The following is a 20,563-nucleotide window of genomic DNA, read 5'->3' on the forward strand; positions in this document are numbered from 1 at the left end:
GTAGTTTATATTATGAATTCTCAAGAGGAGACAGAAGAGCATTCATTTGCGGATATATTTAGCGAAGATGAAGCTGAATATAACTTTTTGCTGTCTAAACCTGTTTGTTTTGTTATATTTGGGAAACCAGTAAGTTATCTTTCCTAACTTATTATTTACTCTATTTTTTTATTTTTAAAATCCTAACATTATGTTACCATACAAGAATGAAAACCACAAAATGTGCTAATTTTTTCAAGTATTAGATTTTCATTTTATGACTTTAACAACTGATACAATATTGGTTGTAAGTTCTTAACTTTATCTTGTCTTGTACACTCTAATTGAAAAGGAACCTACATTGTACTTATCTTTGTTTTTACATTATGAAGAAATAGAATTCATCAAAGTATTGCAAAATCAAAGCATGACAATTGTTAGTAGTCTGTGATCAAAAGTTATTTCAAACATAATTTGCTTATAAAACTTTCTGTGAAATTTGTTATGAAGCTCTCTGAGTATGTGAAGACAGGACACTATGGAGACAAACTGGGCTCTCCCATTAATATCTGAAGATACAGAGAGGCAATGTGTTTTACCTTTGCAGTGTGTTCATGGACCTATATATTGTCTTTCCACAAAATAAAAAGAAACCAAAATGGATGACACAAGGTATCCTGCCTTATTAGGCGTTTCTAGTAAGGACCTCTAAATGAGCAGTATTTTCAGCCATTGAACTAGTTGGTAGTTACCATTAGAGAGCCTGAACTGGTGAATTAAAGGGCCTTTCCAGAACAGCACATACTAAGGGCTGGATCCTACCCTTGATTTAATTTTATATAGACCCTGGGACAGGTACCAAGAAATGGTTCCAGTAACTTTCATTATGTTTCTTAACATTCAGTAGAGTTTCACAAGTCCAGAGTGAACATGTATGGAACTAGAAGGTATTATGCCAAGCGATATAAGTCAATCAGAGAAAGACAACTGCCATATAATCTCACCAATATGTTGAATGTAAGAAACAAAACAGAGGATCATAGGGGAAGAGTGGAAAAAATAAAACAAGATGATACCAGAGAGGGAGACAAACCATAAGAAACTCTTAATCATAGGAAACTGAAGGTTGTTGGAGGGGAGGTGGGTGGAGGGACGGGGTTACTGGGTGATGGTCCTTAAGGAGGGCATGTGATGTGATGAGTACTGGGTATTATGGAAGACTGATGAATCACAGACCTGTACCTCTGAAATAAAAAAATACATTATATGTTAATCAACTAAATTTAAATTTTAAAATGTTTAAAATAAAAGTCAACAGTGAGAGCACTCAGATGCAAATGTTGCTATGTTAAAGTGATCTACTGTCCTGAAAATATTATACTTTTCAAAGATGTCCATTAAGTAGGAGGTTTTTGTTCTTGGAAGTTACTAGGTGGAAGTCTGACAAAACAGTCACGACTAAAAACTTTAGAAAAGAGATACAGTGATGGATTTCAATATAATCACAATGATATGTATTCGAAATTACAAAATTTGGCAGTCAAAAGAGGACAGTACCTGGAATGTCATAATGGTACAGCTGCCTGATTTCAGGGTTATTTTCTTAATTTAAAAAAGGTTATTTAAATCACTTCAAAAAATGTGGCAAATGTGACAATAACTAGAGAAAAAATAAGCTATAAATATGTAGAGTCTACTATTCATTAATTTTTGTGGACAAAAAATTCACTTGATAATATTCATGTATTGTAACCATCAATAGAGTCTTTTAAAATGAGAATATCTGTTTCACTGGCAAATGCTTGTGGGTTTTAAATAACATCTTTCTTTTTAAGGGGGTTGGGAAGACAACGTTAGCTCATCAGATAGCGCAGACATGGAAATGTATTCGTGTAGAAGGTAAATCTTACCCTTCCCCCCCAAAGTTTTATTATAAAAACTTTCAAATATGCATAAAAATGTAAAGAATTATACCATCTAGATTCTGTGGTTAACATTTTGCTGTAATTACTTTATCACACATTACCAGCCTAGTGAATGTTATCTTCATGATAGCATCAGGCTTATTTCTGCTTTCCAGTTAGTCTTAGTTTCGTTCATAGAAGTTAGGAGGATGTATGGAATGTCTCACTTCATTCTCTGGCCTCCAATTCTCTACTTCTCTCATTTAGAACTACTGGAGACATATGTTTTGGGTATCTCCCTATGAAAGATGAGAAGAAAAGAAACCCTCACAACTGTTCTTAAGAGCATTTTTCAAGACTTATTTATTTTTTAAGATTTTATTTATTTATCTGAGAGAGAGAGAGAGCACAAGGCGGGGGCTGGGAAGGGCAGAGGGAGAGGGAGAACCAGTTTCCCCACTGAGCAGGGAGCTGGATGCAGGGCTCAATCCCAGAGTCCTGGGATCATGACCTGAGCCAAAGGTAAATGCTTAACCTACTGAGCCACCCAGGTGCCCCAAGACATAATTATTTTCAATGATAAATTTTATTTTTTATTTTTTTGCTTTGTGTTCTTTGCAGTATATAAGATGAGGACTGCTATCTTTATATAAAATATTCTTTTAATCCATAAAACTATTTTTTTCTAGTAGAAAAATAAGCAAAAAAGAGTGAATTGTCAGTTCATAAAGTAGAAATAAAAATAGACAAATATAAGAAAAAAGTTGTTATTCAAAGAAATTGTTATTCAAAGAAATGCTAATTAAAATATTACTGATCCAAGGTGCTGGGTGGCTCAGTCCTTAAGCAGTTGCCTTTGGTTCAGGTCATGATCCCAGGGTCCTGGGATCAAGCCCCACATGGGGCTCTCTGCCCACCGGGAAGCCTGCTTCTCCCTCTCCCACTCCCCCTGCTTGTGTTCTTTCTCTCTCACTATGTCTCTGTCTGTCAAATAAATAAATAAATAAATAAATAAAATCTTAAAATAAAAAGCACTGATCCATATTTGCCTATCAAATTGACAAAGAACCTTTAAAGTTTTTATAATTATTTTTGGCTAGAATGTTATGAAATGTTGATTCCATGTGCTGTTAGTGAAATTGCAATCTGGTACAATTTGGGGGAGAACAATCATAGATGACTAGCAACGAGGGACTTAATTCAGTTCCTGAGTCCTCCCCTAGGTCTTGTCCCTATCACTTCTGTCCCGGGATGTCGTCCATAAGGGATAGAATATCTCCTCTTAAAAGGAAATAATCTTTGGAATTCCAGCTTCAGGCCCCCTTTTTCTAACCAGTGTTTACTTATTTTTACATTTCTTGATGCATATTCCTTTCATTTAATCAGAGAGCAAGTTAATGGGCTCTGGATATAACTCTATGGTAATAAAAATCTATAGACTAATAATACTTTGTGTATAATTTTGAGTGACACTTTACAATTCCAAATCACTGTCCCGTACACAATGTCATTTCATCCTCACATTCTCTTGTGTGCTATACAGGGGATAAGCATGCAAGGCCCAGAGATATTTAAGAAGTTAGCTTCCTCAAGATCTTTTAGCTAGAGAGTAGCGGAGACAAGTTCTTTGTGGAATACAATCTGCTGCCTCATCCTTTGGTTAGCTTAAGTGACATAATGTGTATAAATGTGCTTTGAAAACTCTTAAAGTGATATGCAAATATTAATCTTTGTTACCATTATAAAACACAAATGTGTTTCTTAATTTGGCAATTCTAATATCAGCTTGTGCTAATATTTTGAATTCATATTTTAGCTTTACCAGTGTTGGAAGAACAGATTGCGAGGGAAACTGAATCAGGAGTTACGGTAAATCAAAGTGTCAAAATTATTATGATTTTAAAAAAAAAAAAAAAAGCTCTGTGTCACAGAAGTATGTACACTAATATACACTATCTTTGTTGGTTCTTAGTTGCAGTCAATACTGCTCAGTGGTCAAAGCATTCCGGAAGAACTTATCATAAAGCTAATGTTGGAGAAGCTCAACTCTCTGCAAGTTTCTCACTTTGGTATGTTTGTTTTTGTAAATCGGTGGTTATCAAAGCAGCCTTAAAACTCATGCTTTAGATGAGGCACACATAATTTCTGAAGTTGCTGTTTCCTTTGCCCTGAAGTAAGAATTCTAGAGCCTGAATTCGTTAAGCAGGTTAGGTATTTTTTTTTAAGATTTTATTTTTTTTATTTGACAGACAGAGATCACAAGTAGGTAGAGAGGCAGACAGAGAGAGAGGAAGGGAAGCAGGCTCTCCATGGGGAGCAGAGAGCCCCATGCTGGGCTGGATCCCAGGACCCTGAGCTCATGACCTGAGCCAAAGGCAGAGGATTTAACCCACTGAGCCACCCAGGTGCCCGCAGCTTACGTATTTTTGTTTACTTCCTTTTATTCTTCAGACTCTACATTTGTAAACAAATAAATAAATTTAAATGGTTCCATCTTCTTTGAGCTCTGTGTTATCCAGGAAGGGATCAACACTCTCCCGTGGTCCTTACAGTGCAGACAGCCTCTGCTGACTGCTTTCCCATTCACTCAGAGTTTTATTACTGAGTCCTGTCCACCTTCTTTGCATTAATCCGCACTTCTAAGGCAGGAATTTCTTGTCTGGTGCCAGCTTGCCCTCCTGCCCCAGTTACTGGCAGGCTTCGGTCTGTTCACCCCGTCCACCCTCTCACTCTGGACCCAAGAAGTCTCCCTGCACTCCAACAGATGCTGAGCAGGGGTTTCAAAGACTACTGAAGCTTAGAACGACTAAATAGAAAAGAGCATACCCTGTGACATTTGCAAAAGAAGGAAGAAGAAGATGGGCTGGGGAGAAAATCACCCACCCAAAATAGATTTATTGAATTAAAGAAGAAAAACTTAGCAAGCTGCTTTATATCCTTAGTAAGTTAGGACGCTGTGACTCTTAAGAATATAGGGATAGAGCACTGGGAGCGGTGCATAAACAATGAATCTTGAAACACTGAAAAAATAAAATTAAATTTAAAAAAAGAATATAGGGGCGCCTGGGTGGCTCAGTGGGTTAAGCCGCTGCCTTCGGCTCAGGTCATGATCTCAGGATCCTGGGATCGGCCCCGCATCGGGCTCTCTGCTCAGCAGGGGGCCTACTTCCCTTCCTCTCTCTCTGCCTGCCTCTCTGCCTACTTGTGATCTCTCTCTGTCAAATAAATAAATAAAATCTTTAAAAAAAAAGATTTAAAAAAAGAATATAGGGATAAAAATAAAATGCAGTAAAGTAAAAATCATGATTGCCAAAGCAAATCAATAATGGAAGTTGCAAAAGCAGACGTCCCTGCAAACTATGTCTGTATCATTTACATCTATAGGTAGAAAGATTTCTCTACATGTGGATGATATACAGAACAAACTACATCTATCCACCCACGTATAGAAAAATATCACCTATTATATATGTTATATACACACACACACACACACACACATATACTTTGTTTACACATCAGTCTTCTAACTAGTGATCAGTGATAAAGAAGTTGAGCTTGAGAAAACATCCAGAACGTAGGAGGTTAAATAGTAAAAAGGACAATGACAGAATTCCAACATGGGTCCATAAATGACCTCCAAAATCATCGTGATTGAAGCTGAAGCGTGTATATGCATAGGCAGGCAAATATCTCCTTTTTATATTTCATCTCCCCTTACCTCTTGAAAAATTTAGAGTAATTTGCCCGCCCAAAACATGGTATAAATAATAAGTATAGGCAAAAAGAGAAAAAATCATGAAAAAATAAACCTACTCAGTTATGCCATTCATGATGTTCAGAATCTTTTTAACTTCTTCTTGTGGAAGATTTCAAACAAAAGTAAAAGTGATATAAAACCCCCATGTGTCCTTCACCCAGCTTCGATGACGACTCTTGTCTCATCTTGTTTTATGTGACCTCCTGCCCACATTCCTCTACTAACCTACTTTATTTTGAAGCTAATGCATATCATATCAATTCATCTGTAAAGGTTTTAGTATATATTTCAAAAAGGTAAGGAATATTTTTAAACCTAGCATCACATTACATGATCATGCCTACTAAATTAATAGTAAATCATCTACTGACTACTCTGTGGTCAGATTTCATTATTTGCCTTGTATATTTTTTTTCCTAGCTGATTTTTGGGTTTTGTTTTTTGGTTTTCCATTTTGGGGTTTTATTTTGTTTGTTTTTTGGATTTTTTTGTTTGTTTGTTTTATTTGTGTGTGTTGTTGTTGTTGTTTGTTCGTTTTGTTTGCTTAGTTTTTTTGGGGGGGGAGATCTAACCAGGTTTCACATATAGCAATTGATTAGTATGTCTCAAGTCTCTTTTAATCTATAAATTCCCTCTACTTTCTTCTATCATCTTGTGTTCTCTTTGTTGAAAAAGCAAGTTATCTATGTTTAAGTTATCTGTGTTTAAGAATTTCCTTCATTTTGGATCTTGCTGACTGGCATCCCTTAAAATCATTTAATGTATTCCTCTTTCCCCTAGACTTACTGTACACTGATGCTTGCTCTGGGAGCTCACAGAGGAGAAGCAGTATAAATGATTTCTTGAGTCTGAGGGCCACACTATTAACATGCAATTGCATGGCTGTGTTTTAGGTATGCACAACTGGGCTTTTTAAGGGCTCTAGTGGGGACAGAACCTAGAATCCCTTCTGCCCAAACTCCCCCCACCTATTCTATGGCATCCCCAGAGGAATTTCTGTGGAATCTAGCATCTTGCTAAATGCAGTTTAAAAGTCTTTGCTCATCAAGGAGTCTTTCTGATGCTTGGTCCTACCCACCAGCCTGGTAGATGGTAGGAGTGAAAATGGAAGTGAGGAGCTTTCAAAACTTGGGTCAGAGCCAATGCCTAGGCATCCTGGGAAGTCCCTATTTGCTTCCTGTTTCTAGATTCCAGAAAAACTTACTTTCTCCAGTAATGATGGACAGCCCTAGTCTGGGCATTTCCTGTCCCCGACATATCCCATTGTGGATGGTCTCATAAGTCATTGATCACCAGTGTATCCATTCAGATCAGGCTGGCATGAGGTCAGGTACCTATTAGGGCCGGATGAACATAAACTACTTGATATCTCTGAATCTCTCATCGCTTCAATCTGAAAGCAGTGGCATGCCATCTTCAGTTTGGTGGAAATAGGAATTCATTCCACTGTACCAAAAAAGTGGGGGTAAAGGGATGGCATGGACCAAGTAGTTACCCTTGGGCAGTCATATGGACAGTATTTCAGCTTCTCCCTGGTGGGGTTGATACAGGCTGAACACTAGCCTGCAGCGTGTCTACTCTGCCAATGCTGGTACAAACAGAGCCTCGCAGCAAGGAGTGGCAGGAGGTCTCCCACTCTTCCATCTTCAGCATTGAAGGTAGGGGCTTGGCAATGGTATCAAGGAGATATGGGACAGAGAGGGGAAGTCCTCATCTATGCTTCCATCTTCACACACGTCTCTGGGGTTAGAGAGGCTGGCAGTGGGCTTGGAAGCTCTGATCTGTCTCTGAGGAAATGTCCTTGTAAGTATCCAGAATTGGGTCTAGAGAACTAAGCTCTTCCATTCTCCCACATCTCTTCCATAGACTTGTTCCTAGGGCCTGGGTGTGATGATACTGGCCACCTCTCAATGGGTAAGACCCTAAAACTCATCACTCAGAAAATTCAAGCTGCCCAAATACTGACCTGTCAGACTCCACAGAAGCTACCCACTCTTCTGCTGCTTCCACTAGGAAAGAGACCAAGTTTTAAACTCATTCCAGTCCACATGTATGCCTGAGGTTTAGGATATCTACAAACAGTTGTACTTGAAATGCCTGATAAGCTGTCCCCTCAGTCGCAGTGACTGTAGTAGTACACAGGGTCCTGGAGAGCACAGCATACAGAATGCCAAACATCTTGCTGTCATCCCTTTGTAATACACAGATGGTGGGCCGTGCTGCCAGCAGAGGGAATGAGAGGAAGGTACTGTGTAATCCCCTTGCTTGGAAGGGGAAGGCATGAATTCTGGAGACTGATGGTCTCTGGAAATGTCCAGTCAGGAGGGGCGAACTGGGCAAGGTTTGCATTCAGTCTAGGACCAGGCCACTGTACCACAATACTCACCCTTAAACCAGGAGGTTAATGCCAGCCATCACATCCCAATGTCTTGACAAGTTTCCAGTAAGGTTGTTAATCAAATGGAGGATAATTTAACAATAAGATCCAAACCAAACTAAGGAAGTAGGAAGCCAAGGGGAAAAAAAGCAAGAGCAGCAGGAGGCGGTAAGTAGAGAAAGGTCTGGCCCAGTTCCTGAGACAAGGCCAATGCATGCGGTGGCTAAATTTTTGCAGGGAGTTGTTGGGTTCATTTAAGGAACCTTGAATAGAATGGATGCCTTAGGATACACCAGTATTTCAAAGTCTTTCAAAGACAAGAGCAAAAGCAAAAGAATAGGCAGAGTTGGAAACCAAAGATTATAGCAAGACAGGAGAGAATCATGGTTATAGTTCATATATCCAAAACCAAAGATAATAGGTCTCCCTTTTGGCCTTTTGAAATTAAACTACTTGGGATTGCATCCAGCATATAGTTAGCAGATGGTAAAGTGTTTGAAAAAGTTTAGGAGAAATGCCTAAGGAGTTGATGAGATTTTGGAATTACTATGGTAGTTGTTGGTCTGCTTTTATAAAATAAAAAGATAATAATATGCATTTGATAAGCGTATTCTAAAGAGAGAATTTTGAGATTGGCTTATTAGACACATTCATTTATTCATCTCTCAACAGAAAATAACTTTTTAAAATCATACTATTCTATGCATTGCATGGAATAGCAGTTCTCAAACTTTTTAGTCTCAAGACTCCTTTATACTTATAAGGATTGTTGAGGCCCCAAAAGAGCTTTTGTTTACTTGGATTATATCTATCAGTATTTATCATATTAGAAATTGAAACTAAGAAATGTTTAAAACATTTCTTTAAAAGAAAAAAAATAAGGCACCTGGGTGGCTCAGTGGGTTAAGGCCTCTGCCTTCAGCTCAGGTCATGATCTCAAAGTCCTGGGATGGAGCCCTGCATCAGGCTCTCTGCTCAGTGGGGAGTCTGCTTCCCTCTCACTCTCTGCCTGCCTCTCTGCCTACTTGTGATCTCTCTGTCAAATAAACTCTTTTAAAAAATAATAAATAAAAGAAGAAAATAAAATATGTTTAAAAATCATAACAAAACCATCACATGTTCACAGTGATATCATATTTTATTAAAAAAATTATATTCTCCAAATCAAAAAACTTAGTGAGAAGAGTGGTATTATTTTTCATCTTTGCAAACCTCTGTAATATCTGGCTTAAGAGAAGACCCGACTGGATTCTCATATCTCCTATTGCTCAATCTGTTGCAGTATATTGTTTTTATTGAAATATATGAGGAAAATCCAGCTTCACACAAATATGTAGTTAGAAAGGGGAAGTATATTTTAATAGTCTTTAGAATAATTGTGACTATTCTTGAATCCTACATTAAAACTCACTGAGGGGAATTTTCTTAAGTTATTTGCATTATAGAATCTGAAACCACATGGAGGACTTTTCAAACTCTGTTCCATAAAATCCATTTGTCTATCTTGAACTTGGACTAGGTCTTCTACCCATGCATGACTTGCAGGCACCATGCAGTGGTTATTTTGGAAAATATTGACTCACTAAGTTGTGCAGGTTTTCCAAATGTTGATACTTTTTATTATATACTATCAAAAAAATCACTTTTATTAATTTCACCACCAATTTCATTAAGAAAAGCTCTAAAAATTGGGAGGTTGTTAAGCTTATGGCAGTAGATACACTCTTTCTAAAATTTGAATTTTTGCTGGAATTTTATTATTGGAACAAATACTGTCAGTTGTCCTTGAAGTGACCGGCTCACTCCACTCACTTTTTATAAAATGTCTGCCAAATATCCAAAACTGAATAACCACAATTTGTCTGTCACTTCTTTCAAGAAAAAAAGTTCCTATTAAAATAGTAGAAAAATTGACTGATGTCCTTAATTCTGAGGGAATTGAGAATAATAATAAGAGAAAATTTTCTCAAGCAAGAGAGCGACATAAAGAAATATATTAAGGAAATTAATGTGATGATGGCAAATGGGGTGAATTTCAATGAGCAGATTCAGGTTTCTGGGTGGGAATGCAAGATAATGTGCTAAGCCAAAATCATATTGAAACTGTTCGTTTTTTAAACAGTATGGGGAGAACATGGGTGTTTTATTATTCCCCATATTTATATAAACACTACCTATGTACATATTCTATTATAAAATATTAGCTTTAGGAGGAAAATAATATACTATATACCCCCTATAATATACCTTTACAGCTTTCCTAATGTTCAAAGAATTATTATCAAGGATTTTCTCTCCTAGACACCTCATATGCTTAAAATAAATTGATTTGGAATTTTTAAAGATGTCTCCTCCTAGCTCAGTGATTTTATTTATGATCAGAAAAACAGTATTCATAATTATGCTTCATGTGGCAATAAACTTAACAATTAATTGAAAATAAATGTAGATTTTAAGATCTACATTAATCTTTTCATCCATAAGCAAATGACATCTTATAAAGCAATAACAAGTCAATGCTCTCATACATTGATAATATTATAAACTTTAAAAATTATATATTTTACTCAACAGGTTATGTTATCACTGAACTACCAACTCTTTCAGAGGATACCATGACTACTTTGCAGCAAATAGAATTAATTAAAAACTTACATTTGAAACCTGATGTTATAATCAATATTAAGGTAAGAATATTAGTTGTTTTGTTACTATAGTTAATCATTCTTTTTGACAGTAGTGGAATTCAAGGAATGTCTGCAAGAATATTAATGGGGCTCCTGAGGGGCTCAGTCTGTTAAACATCTGCCTTCATCTCAGGTCATGATTTCAGGGTCTTGGAAATGGAGACCCTAGTTGGGCTCTGCACTGAGTGGGGAGTCTGCTTCTCTCTCTCTCTCTCTCAAATAAATGAATAACATCTGAAAAATATATTAAGTAGTTAAGGAAATGATAACATATATCAACCATAGGGACTACTAAGTTTTACTTTCTGATACCTCTGTGCTTCTGCACCTGCAGCTCCATCCACAAGAAATCCCTCTGCCTCTTCCAACAGTCTTCAACATAGTCATCCTCTGAAAGTCATTTCAGACATCATCTGTTTCCCTGATGACCACCCCTTCCACACCAACACACCAACTAACTCTCTCGTTCTCTCTCACTCTTGCTTTCTCCTTTTCTCTCTCTCTCCTCCTCTCCTTTTCTCTTCCTCCTTATCCCCATACCTTACTTACTACAGAAAAGTTGAATACTTTCCTGATGACCATTCATGTTGCTCTCTTCTATCGTATTATCTTATTATATATTGTAATTGCCCATTTTCCTTCTGGACTCTGCCTTATATGAAGGCAAAAACCATGTCTTACTCATATAAACATCAACTAACACAAGATGTAGTATCTAACAGACACCTGATAAGTCTGTCAGTTAAATAAAACGAAAGAAGGAGCAAATAAGTTGGACATATGATTGTTAAAAAACATTGCTAGATTGATTAAGAATCAAGACTGAACCCTGTTCCCAATCTCTCCTTTATCAACAGCATATGGTAGATGACATTTAGAAGACACAACTTCCTCTTTACAAAAATAATAACTGCCTCATGGAGGTATGACAAGAATTCAGGAAGTCCAGGTCTGCTTGTTTATATGAAAATTAACAATAAGCTTTTTATCCATATCTGCCTAATTCTCCAAAGGGTTTGCAGCTCAAAGTAAATGAGATGATTCTCCACTCAGATGCTGGCACCTGGGAGTGTGTTAGTGTTAGCTGTGAGAGAGAGGAGGTCTTGCAGTGCTGGGCGTGGTGTCATCTACAGCCCACCACAGGCTGTGGTTGGAGACCAGTCAAAATCCCTGCACGGACTTTGAGAATGTCACATGTGTGAAAGGGAGAGAAGAAAAGATCTCAAACAATTAACAAAACCAAATATAAAGTCCAAGCCATGGAAAACATAGATTGTATAGGAAATTAACACTTGGTGGAATAAAACTACAGACACACAGGCCATTAGCCTCCAAACGCTTACTAATTTGGGACATAAATTTGCTTCTGAGTTTGATGAGCCAAAGTAGAATGGGAAATGTGATCACTTACATAAAATTCACATTGTCTATGAAAAGACGAGACGTTTTTCAGAAAAAGCAAAATGAGAGAAATTAGAATTAAAATTTTAAGTGAGAGAAATATCTTACATGGGTCTTAGTATAAATATCATCAATGTAGGGGTGCGTGGGTGGCTCAGTCGGTTAAGTGGCTGCCTTCTGCTGGGTCATGATCCCAGGGTCCTGGGATCGAGCCCGGCATGGGGCTCTCTGCTCAGTGGGAGTCTTCTTCTCCCTCTCTCTGCCTGCCACTCTGCTTCCTTGTGTTCTCTCTCTCTCTCTCTGCCTGTTAAATAAATAAAATAAAATTTAAAAAAAAATATATATATATATATAATCAATGTAGAGAATAAAGCCCTTAATCTCATTTATATTATAAATGTGGTAGTGGATATCCAGGTGGTTTCTACACATTGACATAAGTGTAATCAGAGGGCCTAATGTGAAACAGAACTCAGTACAACACACATTTCTCTGGTGGTTTGGCCTTACTTGGGGATAAATCTTGGAATTTCTAGAGCAGAAGCTCTTAGCCTAGAATCCAGGAATCCTTAAACATCTGTGGACCTTCTGAAATTATTTTATTGTGTATATCTGTTTTTCTGAAGCAGAAGCCAATAGCTTTCCTCACATTCTAAAGGGCTCTGTGCTTAAAATAAAATAAAATAAAATAATTATGGGCCAGGACCAGATCTACTACAGCAGTGGTTCTCAGAGTACTGTCCCAGAGCCAACTGCAACAGCAGCACTCAGAAGTTTGTTAGGAATACATATTCTTAGGGCCCACCCCAGAACTATGACTCAGAAACTTGAGGGGGAACCAGAAGAGGGTGTCCAGCTATCTGTGTTGAAAAGCCCTTCACATGACTCTTGATGCCCACTGAAGTGTGAGGACCACTGCTCTGAGGCATGTCCTTCAGACTCACTCTCATATGAGTCCCTACAGTGTGGGTATCCTGGGTTGCTGAATAAGGAAGGGCAAACACACATTATAAAAATGACTTGAGAGGGTTGAAATCTTTCTTGTGAATTAAGAAGCCTAATGAATTAGGAAGCCTAAATAAGTCTTGCTCAGTAAATACCCATCCCATCTAACTCCACATAGAGTTGGCCTGAAGAAATCCGAACATGATCAAGGAAGGTCCTAAAGTGTTGTTTCTCAAAGTGTGGTGCCTGACCTGTGGGCATCAGAATCACTGAGGATGCTTGTTAAAATTACTAATGTTGTTCCTTAGTGCCCTGACTACGATCTATGCCAAAGAATTTCTGGGCAAAGACAGCATGGTGGTACAGGGTACATCTACAGAAGAGATCAGTGGGATCCGGAAGTCATTGAGAATCGTAGGAAAAGAAAGAAAGAAGCCCAAAAAGAAGGAAAAGTAGAAGAAGAAGGGGAAGAGGAGGAAGAGCAAGAAGAAGAAGAGGTAATATCCCAGTATCATATATTACACTTTTAAAATTTGCTAAAATTAAATTAAATAATAGCATGGATAAAGAAAATAGAAGATACTAGGGAAAATTACATTTTAAATTTTTATTTAATCTGGGGGAATAGAACAAATATTTCACGTTTCCAAGAACTATTAGATCATAATCTAGAGGCCATCAAGTTTAACCTTCTTGTCAGTATGGAAGTCCTTCCACATCCTGACAGCTAAGCTGCCTCATTTCATAGCAACAGAGAGTTCTATGTGGCTCTTTAAATTCATTAAAATTACATAAAATTTAAAATTTAGTTCCTCAGTAGTACTAGCCACATTTCAAGTGCTCGTGACCAAATATGGCTGCGTCTTCCAAACTGGACAGCACAGATACACAACACTTCCATCACTGCAGAAAGTTCCACTGGACAGCTAGTGAGTGTATGCGCTTCTTCAGAGGACAGCTGCCTCTCAGCTCCAGCCCAGCCAACTCTTGCCATGTGGGAATGCTGGTCTATTTTTACCAGGTAGTCTGATTTTTCCAAAGAAGCCAAAATCAGCATTTTAAAAGTAGTTGGCGACTAATCCAAAATTTCAAAAACACAGCGTAGGCCAATGTTATGGGATTTAATCAAATTAATGTCTTCAGACTGAATTCAACCCCCTGGGCCTAGTTTGCTGTGATGTCTGCCTAGTAGCACAGCCATGTATAGAAGTCAGGTATGCAAACATGTCACCCACTTGGGTTGATGGCCAATAATTTCATGAAACTGTTTACCCTTATATACACACAACTGTTAATCTCCCTAAATTGCTATAGTAGCTTTGTATATGTTCTCTTGGCTTCCACTTTCCTCTGCATCCCCATTCCATTCTTCACAAAAGCCAGAGCCATGTTTTAAAAATATGACCCTTAGTGACTTTCTATTACCTGTAGATGAAAATTCAAACACCCTCGTGTAATTTGAAAGGCCATAGACCTGGTCTCCCTGATCTTATCCCTGACTGTCTTGCCTTGCCTGCTCGCTGTGTTCCAGCTGCTCCATTGGCCTTCCAGTTAGTCTTCAACAATGCTGGACTCAATCTTACTTTCACCCTTGGGGCATTCATTGTCTCTTAAATAAAAATCCTCACTCTCCCTTCTATCTGCTTCTCATTCATCTTTAGGCATGTAGATGTAATGAGAGAGAGGTGTGGCTTCTAAATTAAGTAATCATTAAGGTGAAGATTTTGAAAATCTCTTTTTTTCCATTTAGGCATTTATTGCAGAAATGCAGATGGTGGCTGAAATTCTTCAACATATAGTTCAGAGACCTGAGGATTATTTGGAAAATATTGAAAACATTGTGAAACTTTATAAGGAAATAATTCTTCATCCTTTAGAAGTAAGAACTAGATATATTGTTAAAAATAGAAATACTGATACTTGTGTTCTCTCACTGGTTAAATAGCTTTCACATTTTTCATCCTTTATATTATCTGATTCTCTACTACTTAATTTTGATAAAATGCTGTTAGAATAAGACTTCCATTCCAAAGGCTGTTTTACAGAACAGTATTAGTTGACTTTTTAAAAAGCTGCAGTAGGAGCACCTGGGTGGCTCAGTGGGTTAAGCCTCTGCCTTTGGCTCAGGTCATGATCTCAGGGTCCTGGGATCAAGTTCTGCATCGGGCTCTCTGCTCAGTGGGGAGCCTGTTTCCTCCTCTCTCTCTGCCTGCCTCTCTGCCTACTTGTGATCTCTCTCTGTCAAACAAATAAATAAATTCTTTAAAAAAATTAAAAAAAAAAAGCTGCAGTATTGTTGAAAAGTGATAAATGAACTACATTTTTCAAAAGTCAGTAGAGGTATTTATTTATGGTTGGAGGTTGGAAAACCCATGTTAAGAGACTATTTTGGGGACGCCTGGGTGGCTCAGTTGGTTAAGCAGCTGCCTTCGGCTCAGGTCATGATCCCAGGGTCCTGGGATCAAGTCCCACATCGGGCTCCTTGCTCGGCAGGGAGCCTGCTTCTCCCTCTGCCTCTGCCTGCCTCTCTGTCTGTCTGTGCTCGCTCACTCTCTCTCCTTCTGTCTCTGACAAATAAATAAAATCTTTAAAAAAAAAAGAAAAAAAAGAGACTATTTTGTAAAAACATTTTCAATCCATAATTTATTGGTTTATCAAAACAAATGTGCATTTAAGACACATCTTTTATTCTAAAAGGAATTGTTAATTTATTTAAATTGCAATCTACAGAATTATCCCCAGATTGGTTTCTATGGTTATCCCATTCAAAGCTGATTATATGCAAACATGATTAAGGCCATTACATATTAGAATAAGAAGGTTTTAATTAAAATAATTAACATTTAAAAAATATGATTACTAAAGTTACAATTATGTGAAAAGCATATTTTATATGATTAAAAGTCCAGGGCAGACTCTGCCAAATTTGTGTTGGAGATTTATTCAACAAACATTTACCAGACTTGGGTATTTGGTCACACACCATGCTGAGCAATGGAACTACAAAGACAAAAAACAGTTCTCAAATTGCCCTTCCATTCTGATAGAGAAACTAAAAGGATTTGTTTCATGTTCTTTTATAAAGCTTATATATTTTTATAGACCAATGAGTGGATCATTTTCATTCTCATTGTTTGACCCCAAGAGGGGAGCCAAATTTAATTTCTTTCTTATATATGACTTTTATTGCTCCCTACCTCTTCTTCTATTTCTGGCCTTTAAACATAGCCTCTTAAGAGTATTTTGCATATCTATCTATAATGTTCTACTTCCTTCAAACAGAAATATCCTGCAAACTCCTTAAGTGGCTAGCCCTGAGGGGGAAATGAAGCATAATTAAAATAAGGTTCAAAAAGTTAGAAAACTATTCACCAGAATAGAACCCAACCTCACATAATATTGTGAAAAACAAAATGCTCTGGACAATTAAGATGATTTTGTTCAGACTATTTTAATAGGGAGAACATTCACTACTGAGAAATATCTCAAGGAAAAGGAAGGGGGACCTAGGGGTTTTATGGAGGCAGGTAAACAAGGGAGACATCCTCAAGTCTTAGGGAATGGTGAAAAGGATGAAGACAGAGCTTATCTGAATCCTTGAGGAAGGATAGAGATGGGTCTTATCTCTCAACCCTCCCTACTTTCTGGGGATATAGGGTTCAAATAGAGTTCAACATTGCCAATGTACAAAAACGAAATCCAGTGAATTTTAGATTTTAATATTAAAAACAAAAAATAGTGGAAGAAAATTTAGAAGAATATTAATATAATCTTGAGATAGAGAAAATTTAATTTAAGCAAGAAAGGAAATCCAGAAACAATGAAAATGGATATATTTTATTATAAAAATGTTTTATATTATAGAAGATTACATAAAGTCAAAAAGATAAATCTTTTTTTATTACTAATGGTAAAATATTTGCAATTGATATAGCTTAAAGACTTTCCATGAATTTTAGGGAAAAGAAACAATCAGATAAAAAAACGCACAGATGTTATGGTTAGTCAGTGTACAGAGATGGATATTTAAATATCAAACCTCTCCCATAGCTAGAGGAATAAAAAGTAAAACAAACCAATCTCATTTTCAGTTATCAGATTGGTAGAAATTATTCTATGAATATATGCAGAGAGATAGGTGCCCCAGAACATTTTCTATTTGGAAGGACTCTAAAACATCAATGTAAAGAAAAACTGAAAAGAAAAAAATCAGAAAGAGAATAAAATTCATGATAAGAAGACTAATTGTTTTTCAAAAAAGCACTTAAAATGATATACATTATATTATGTATAAAGCAAACAATTTAGCTTTAAAGATTTCTTCATAGTATGTTAAGATTCTGATCTTATGTTCGTTTTTTCCAATGATCCTGGACCATAAGTTTTCTATTTTCTGCAGGAAGTAATGGCTGAACACAATTCCCAGTATCTCATTGAGCTAGATGGAAATAAACCCCCAGAGGAGCTCTTCATGGTAAGTCCAATGTTCATAAGAATATCCCAAGGTTTGAAAAATCAAAAAGTTACTGACTGGGTTGCACTTATTTTAATAAACATTAAAAATGTATTTATATTTTAGCACCACTTACTTTTGGAAAATTCCTCTTGACTCTTAAAATATGATGTTATACATATTCCTCTGTCCTTATTTAAATTAAAACTACATTTGAATTTAAAATCTCTGTGTAACAAAAAGTGCCTCAAAGAAAAGTAAAAACAAATAATAGCCAATAAGCATAAAATGCTTACCATGAGGCCTTAAGGAAATGCAAACCAAAACTGTAATGAGTTATCCCTTCGCACCCACTGATGGCTAAAATTCAAAAACAAACAAACAAACAAACAAAAACCAGACAATAGCAAGTGTTTGTGGGGATGTGGAAAAATTGGAGCCCTCATATGTTGCTGATGGGTTTATAAAATGGTGCAGTTGCTTTGGAAAATAGTTTGGTAGACCTCCGTAAGTTAAACATGGCATTACCACATGACTCAGTAATCAACTTGTTGATATATATACCCAAAATAATTGAAAACAGATGTTCAAACAAAAACATACATGAAGGTTCATGGCAGCACTATTCACAACAGCCAAAAGGTAGAAATAAGCCAAATGTCCATATACTAATGAATAGAAAAGTAAAGTATGGTGTGTCTGTACACTGGAACATCATTCAGCAATGAAGCAGAATGAGGTTTGGGTACAGGCTACAACATGAATGAATCTTGAACACATACTAAGTAAAAGAAAAGTTACAAAGGACCCCATATCATATGATTCTATTTATATAAAGTGTCCAAAATAGGCAGACCTATTAAAATGGAAAATAGACTAGTGGCTGCCTAGGATGAGGTTTCCCACAATGGGAGATCTCAGGATAAACGTGGAGTGACCACTAATGAGTAAAGGGTTTCTTTTTGGGGTAATGAAAATGTTCAAGATTCATTGTGGTGATAGTTGTGCAAATCTATACTAAAAACCACTGAACTCTACACTTTACGTGGGTGAATTATATATGAATTGTATCTCAGTGAAGCTGTTTTTTAAATAAGGAATATACTCCATTCTACCTCACTGGACAGTCTACATCTCTCACCTCTATAGCTGGAGAATCCCGGGGCTCACTCCTTATATACCCTTCTCTGCCCTACTAAATGCTGGTAAATTCTTAAATTCATGTTGCTATCCCACACCTTTCCCCTGAATTACATGCCTATATCATCAACTGCAACTTGGTATATACAACTGGATGCCTAGTAGTTATCTCAGATTTAAGTGCACAGGAAAAACCCTCTGATCCACCCGCCCCAGATATGCTCCTCCCAGTTTTCCCTTCTTGCTAAGTGTTCAATCCACTCTTCAAGCTGCTCTTCTCTTTTTCTCACATCCCATATCCAAGTAAGCTTTTGCTTTGAAATATATCCAGAATTTGTATTTTACAACACAAGCACACTTTTCTCAAGGTAGAGAGCAGAAGCTCCGATAGGACTGGTTGAACATTGCCAAACCTTGCCAGGCCTCATTTTCCAAAAAGGCCTGACCTTTCTGCCCATCCCATTGGCCAAAACAAGTTACATGGAGAAACGCCATAGCAGTGGGCTAGGGAAGTATATTCTACCCACAGTGAGCTAGGGAATTAACATGGGAAGGGAGGGAAGGATAAATTATGAACAAATAATACAATCTGCCACAGATTATCATTCTCCATCAGAACTTTGTCGATGCACCATCTCTCACCTCAGAGTCAACGTTTCATATCCTTCTGCTAGGTGTCCCTGTTAGTTTCTAATTTGCCATAGCAAAGTACCACAGATTAGGTGGTTGAAAATGACAGAAACTTATTTTCTTATAGTTCTGGAGGCTAAAAATAAAAAAGTCAAGGTGTTGGCAGGACCCTGCTCCCTCCAAAGCCTCTAGAGACTGATCAGACATTGCCTCTTCCAGCTTCTGGTGGTCCCAGACATCTCTTGGGTTGTGGCAACATAACTGCGATCTCTGCCTCCATCTTGACATGGCTGTATGCCCTCTGCCGGAACAGGCCCCACAGAGCTAGACCTTTAAGGACATGAATATTTGGGGACCAGAGGGCCGACTTTATGGGTTAAATTGTGTTCCCCCCAAAGATATGTTGGGGTCCTAACTTCAGGTACCTATGATTGTGACCTTATTTGGAAATAGGATCTTTTTAGATATAAACAAGTTAAGCTGAGTTCATACTGCATTAGGCTGGACCCTAACTTAATATGGCAGGTATCCTTGCAAGAGAAGAGACTCAGACACTTAGGGAGAAGATGGCTGTATGACAACAAAGGTAGAGATTAGAGTGATACATCTACAAGCCAGGGAACATCAAAGATGGCCAGCAAACCACCAGAAGGTAGACGCAAGGAAGTATTCTATGCATAAGCTTATCACTTCAGAATATTTGAGATGTTCAAATGTCAACGTATTTAAATATTTGTTCTTTAACAAATTTAGACAGTTATGGACCGACTTAAATATCTGAACCTAAAAAGAGCAGCTGTTTTAACTAAACTGCAGAGCACAGAGGAAGAAATTACTGACATAATGGAAAATGTAAGTTCTTTTTGACTGTTGGAAAGTCTATCTTTTCACTACATTTTATGACCTTAATTTAATGTATCCTTCCAAAGTAAAAAAGGAATTTCAGGGTACCTTTCATAAAGATGGATTTAATTTTTAGGGAGAAGATATAATATTAGCTCAATATTTTTGTGAACAGTACAGTAAAGTTTTGAAACAAAGACAATAAAATCAGAACAATTAGCTACAAGAATAATGAGAAAGAAAATCAAGCTCTTTTTAAAAATTTGCAACACCAAAGGAAGCAAAGACATTAAAGCCCTCAACTCTACAAGCACTCATTTATTCCTTCCATCATTCAACCCATTTTTAAAATAACTACTGTGTTCCTGACACTGATGTATTATGGATGTGACAGTGCTAAGTGCTAAAAAAGCTCCCAGGCCTTTTTTTACTATTTTTTTTTTT

The 20,563-nt window shown here is 37.2% G+C and overlaps 1 protein-coding gene across 11 annotated transcripts in view; it reads left to right on the forward strand.

Annotated features, from left to right (window-relative positions):
* The window catches only part of AK9 (adenylate kinase 9), a 120,191-nt gene that overhangs the window by 7,940 nt on the left and 91,688 nt on the right, over window positions 1-20,563 (forward strand). For 10 of the 11 annotated variants that reach the window (XM_032338832.1, XM_032338830.1, XM_032338836.1 and 7 more), the window contains 9 exons: window positions 2-129; window positions 1,815-1,878; window positions 3,700-3,752; window positions 3,856-3,952; window positions 10,595-10,707; window positions 13,362-13,550; window positions 14,804-14,932; window positions 17,453-17,527; window positions 20,030-20,128. In XM_032338832.1, coding sequence (XP_032194723.1) covers window positions 13-129; window positions 1,815-1,878; window positions 3,700-3,752; window positions 3,856-3,952; window positions 10,595-10,707; window positions 13,362-13,550; window positions 14,804-14,932; window positions 17,453-17,527; window positions 20,030-20,128 — 936 coding nt within the window. In that variant the 5' untranslated portion in view covers window positions 2-12. Of the gene's footprint in view, window position 1; window positions 130-1,814; window positions 1,879-3,699; window positions 3,753-3,855; window positions 3,953-6,423; window positions 6,537-10,594; window positions 10,708-13,361; window positions 13,551-14,803; window positions 14,933-17,452; window positions 17,528-20,029; window positions 20,129-20,563 lie in introns of those variants that run through there. The other variant, XM_032338837.1, reaches the window with a different exon arrangement.

The sequence above is a fragment of the Mustela erminea genome, chromosome 4 (assembly GCF_009829155.1).
Source record: "Mustela erminea isolate mMusErm1 chromosome 4, mMusErm1.Pri, whole genome shotgun sequence".
In the NCBI taxonomy this organism is placed as follows: domain Eukaryota; kingdom Metazoa; phylum Chordata; class Mammalia; order Carnivora; family Mustelidae; genus Mustela; species Mustela erminea.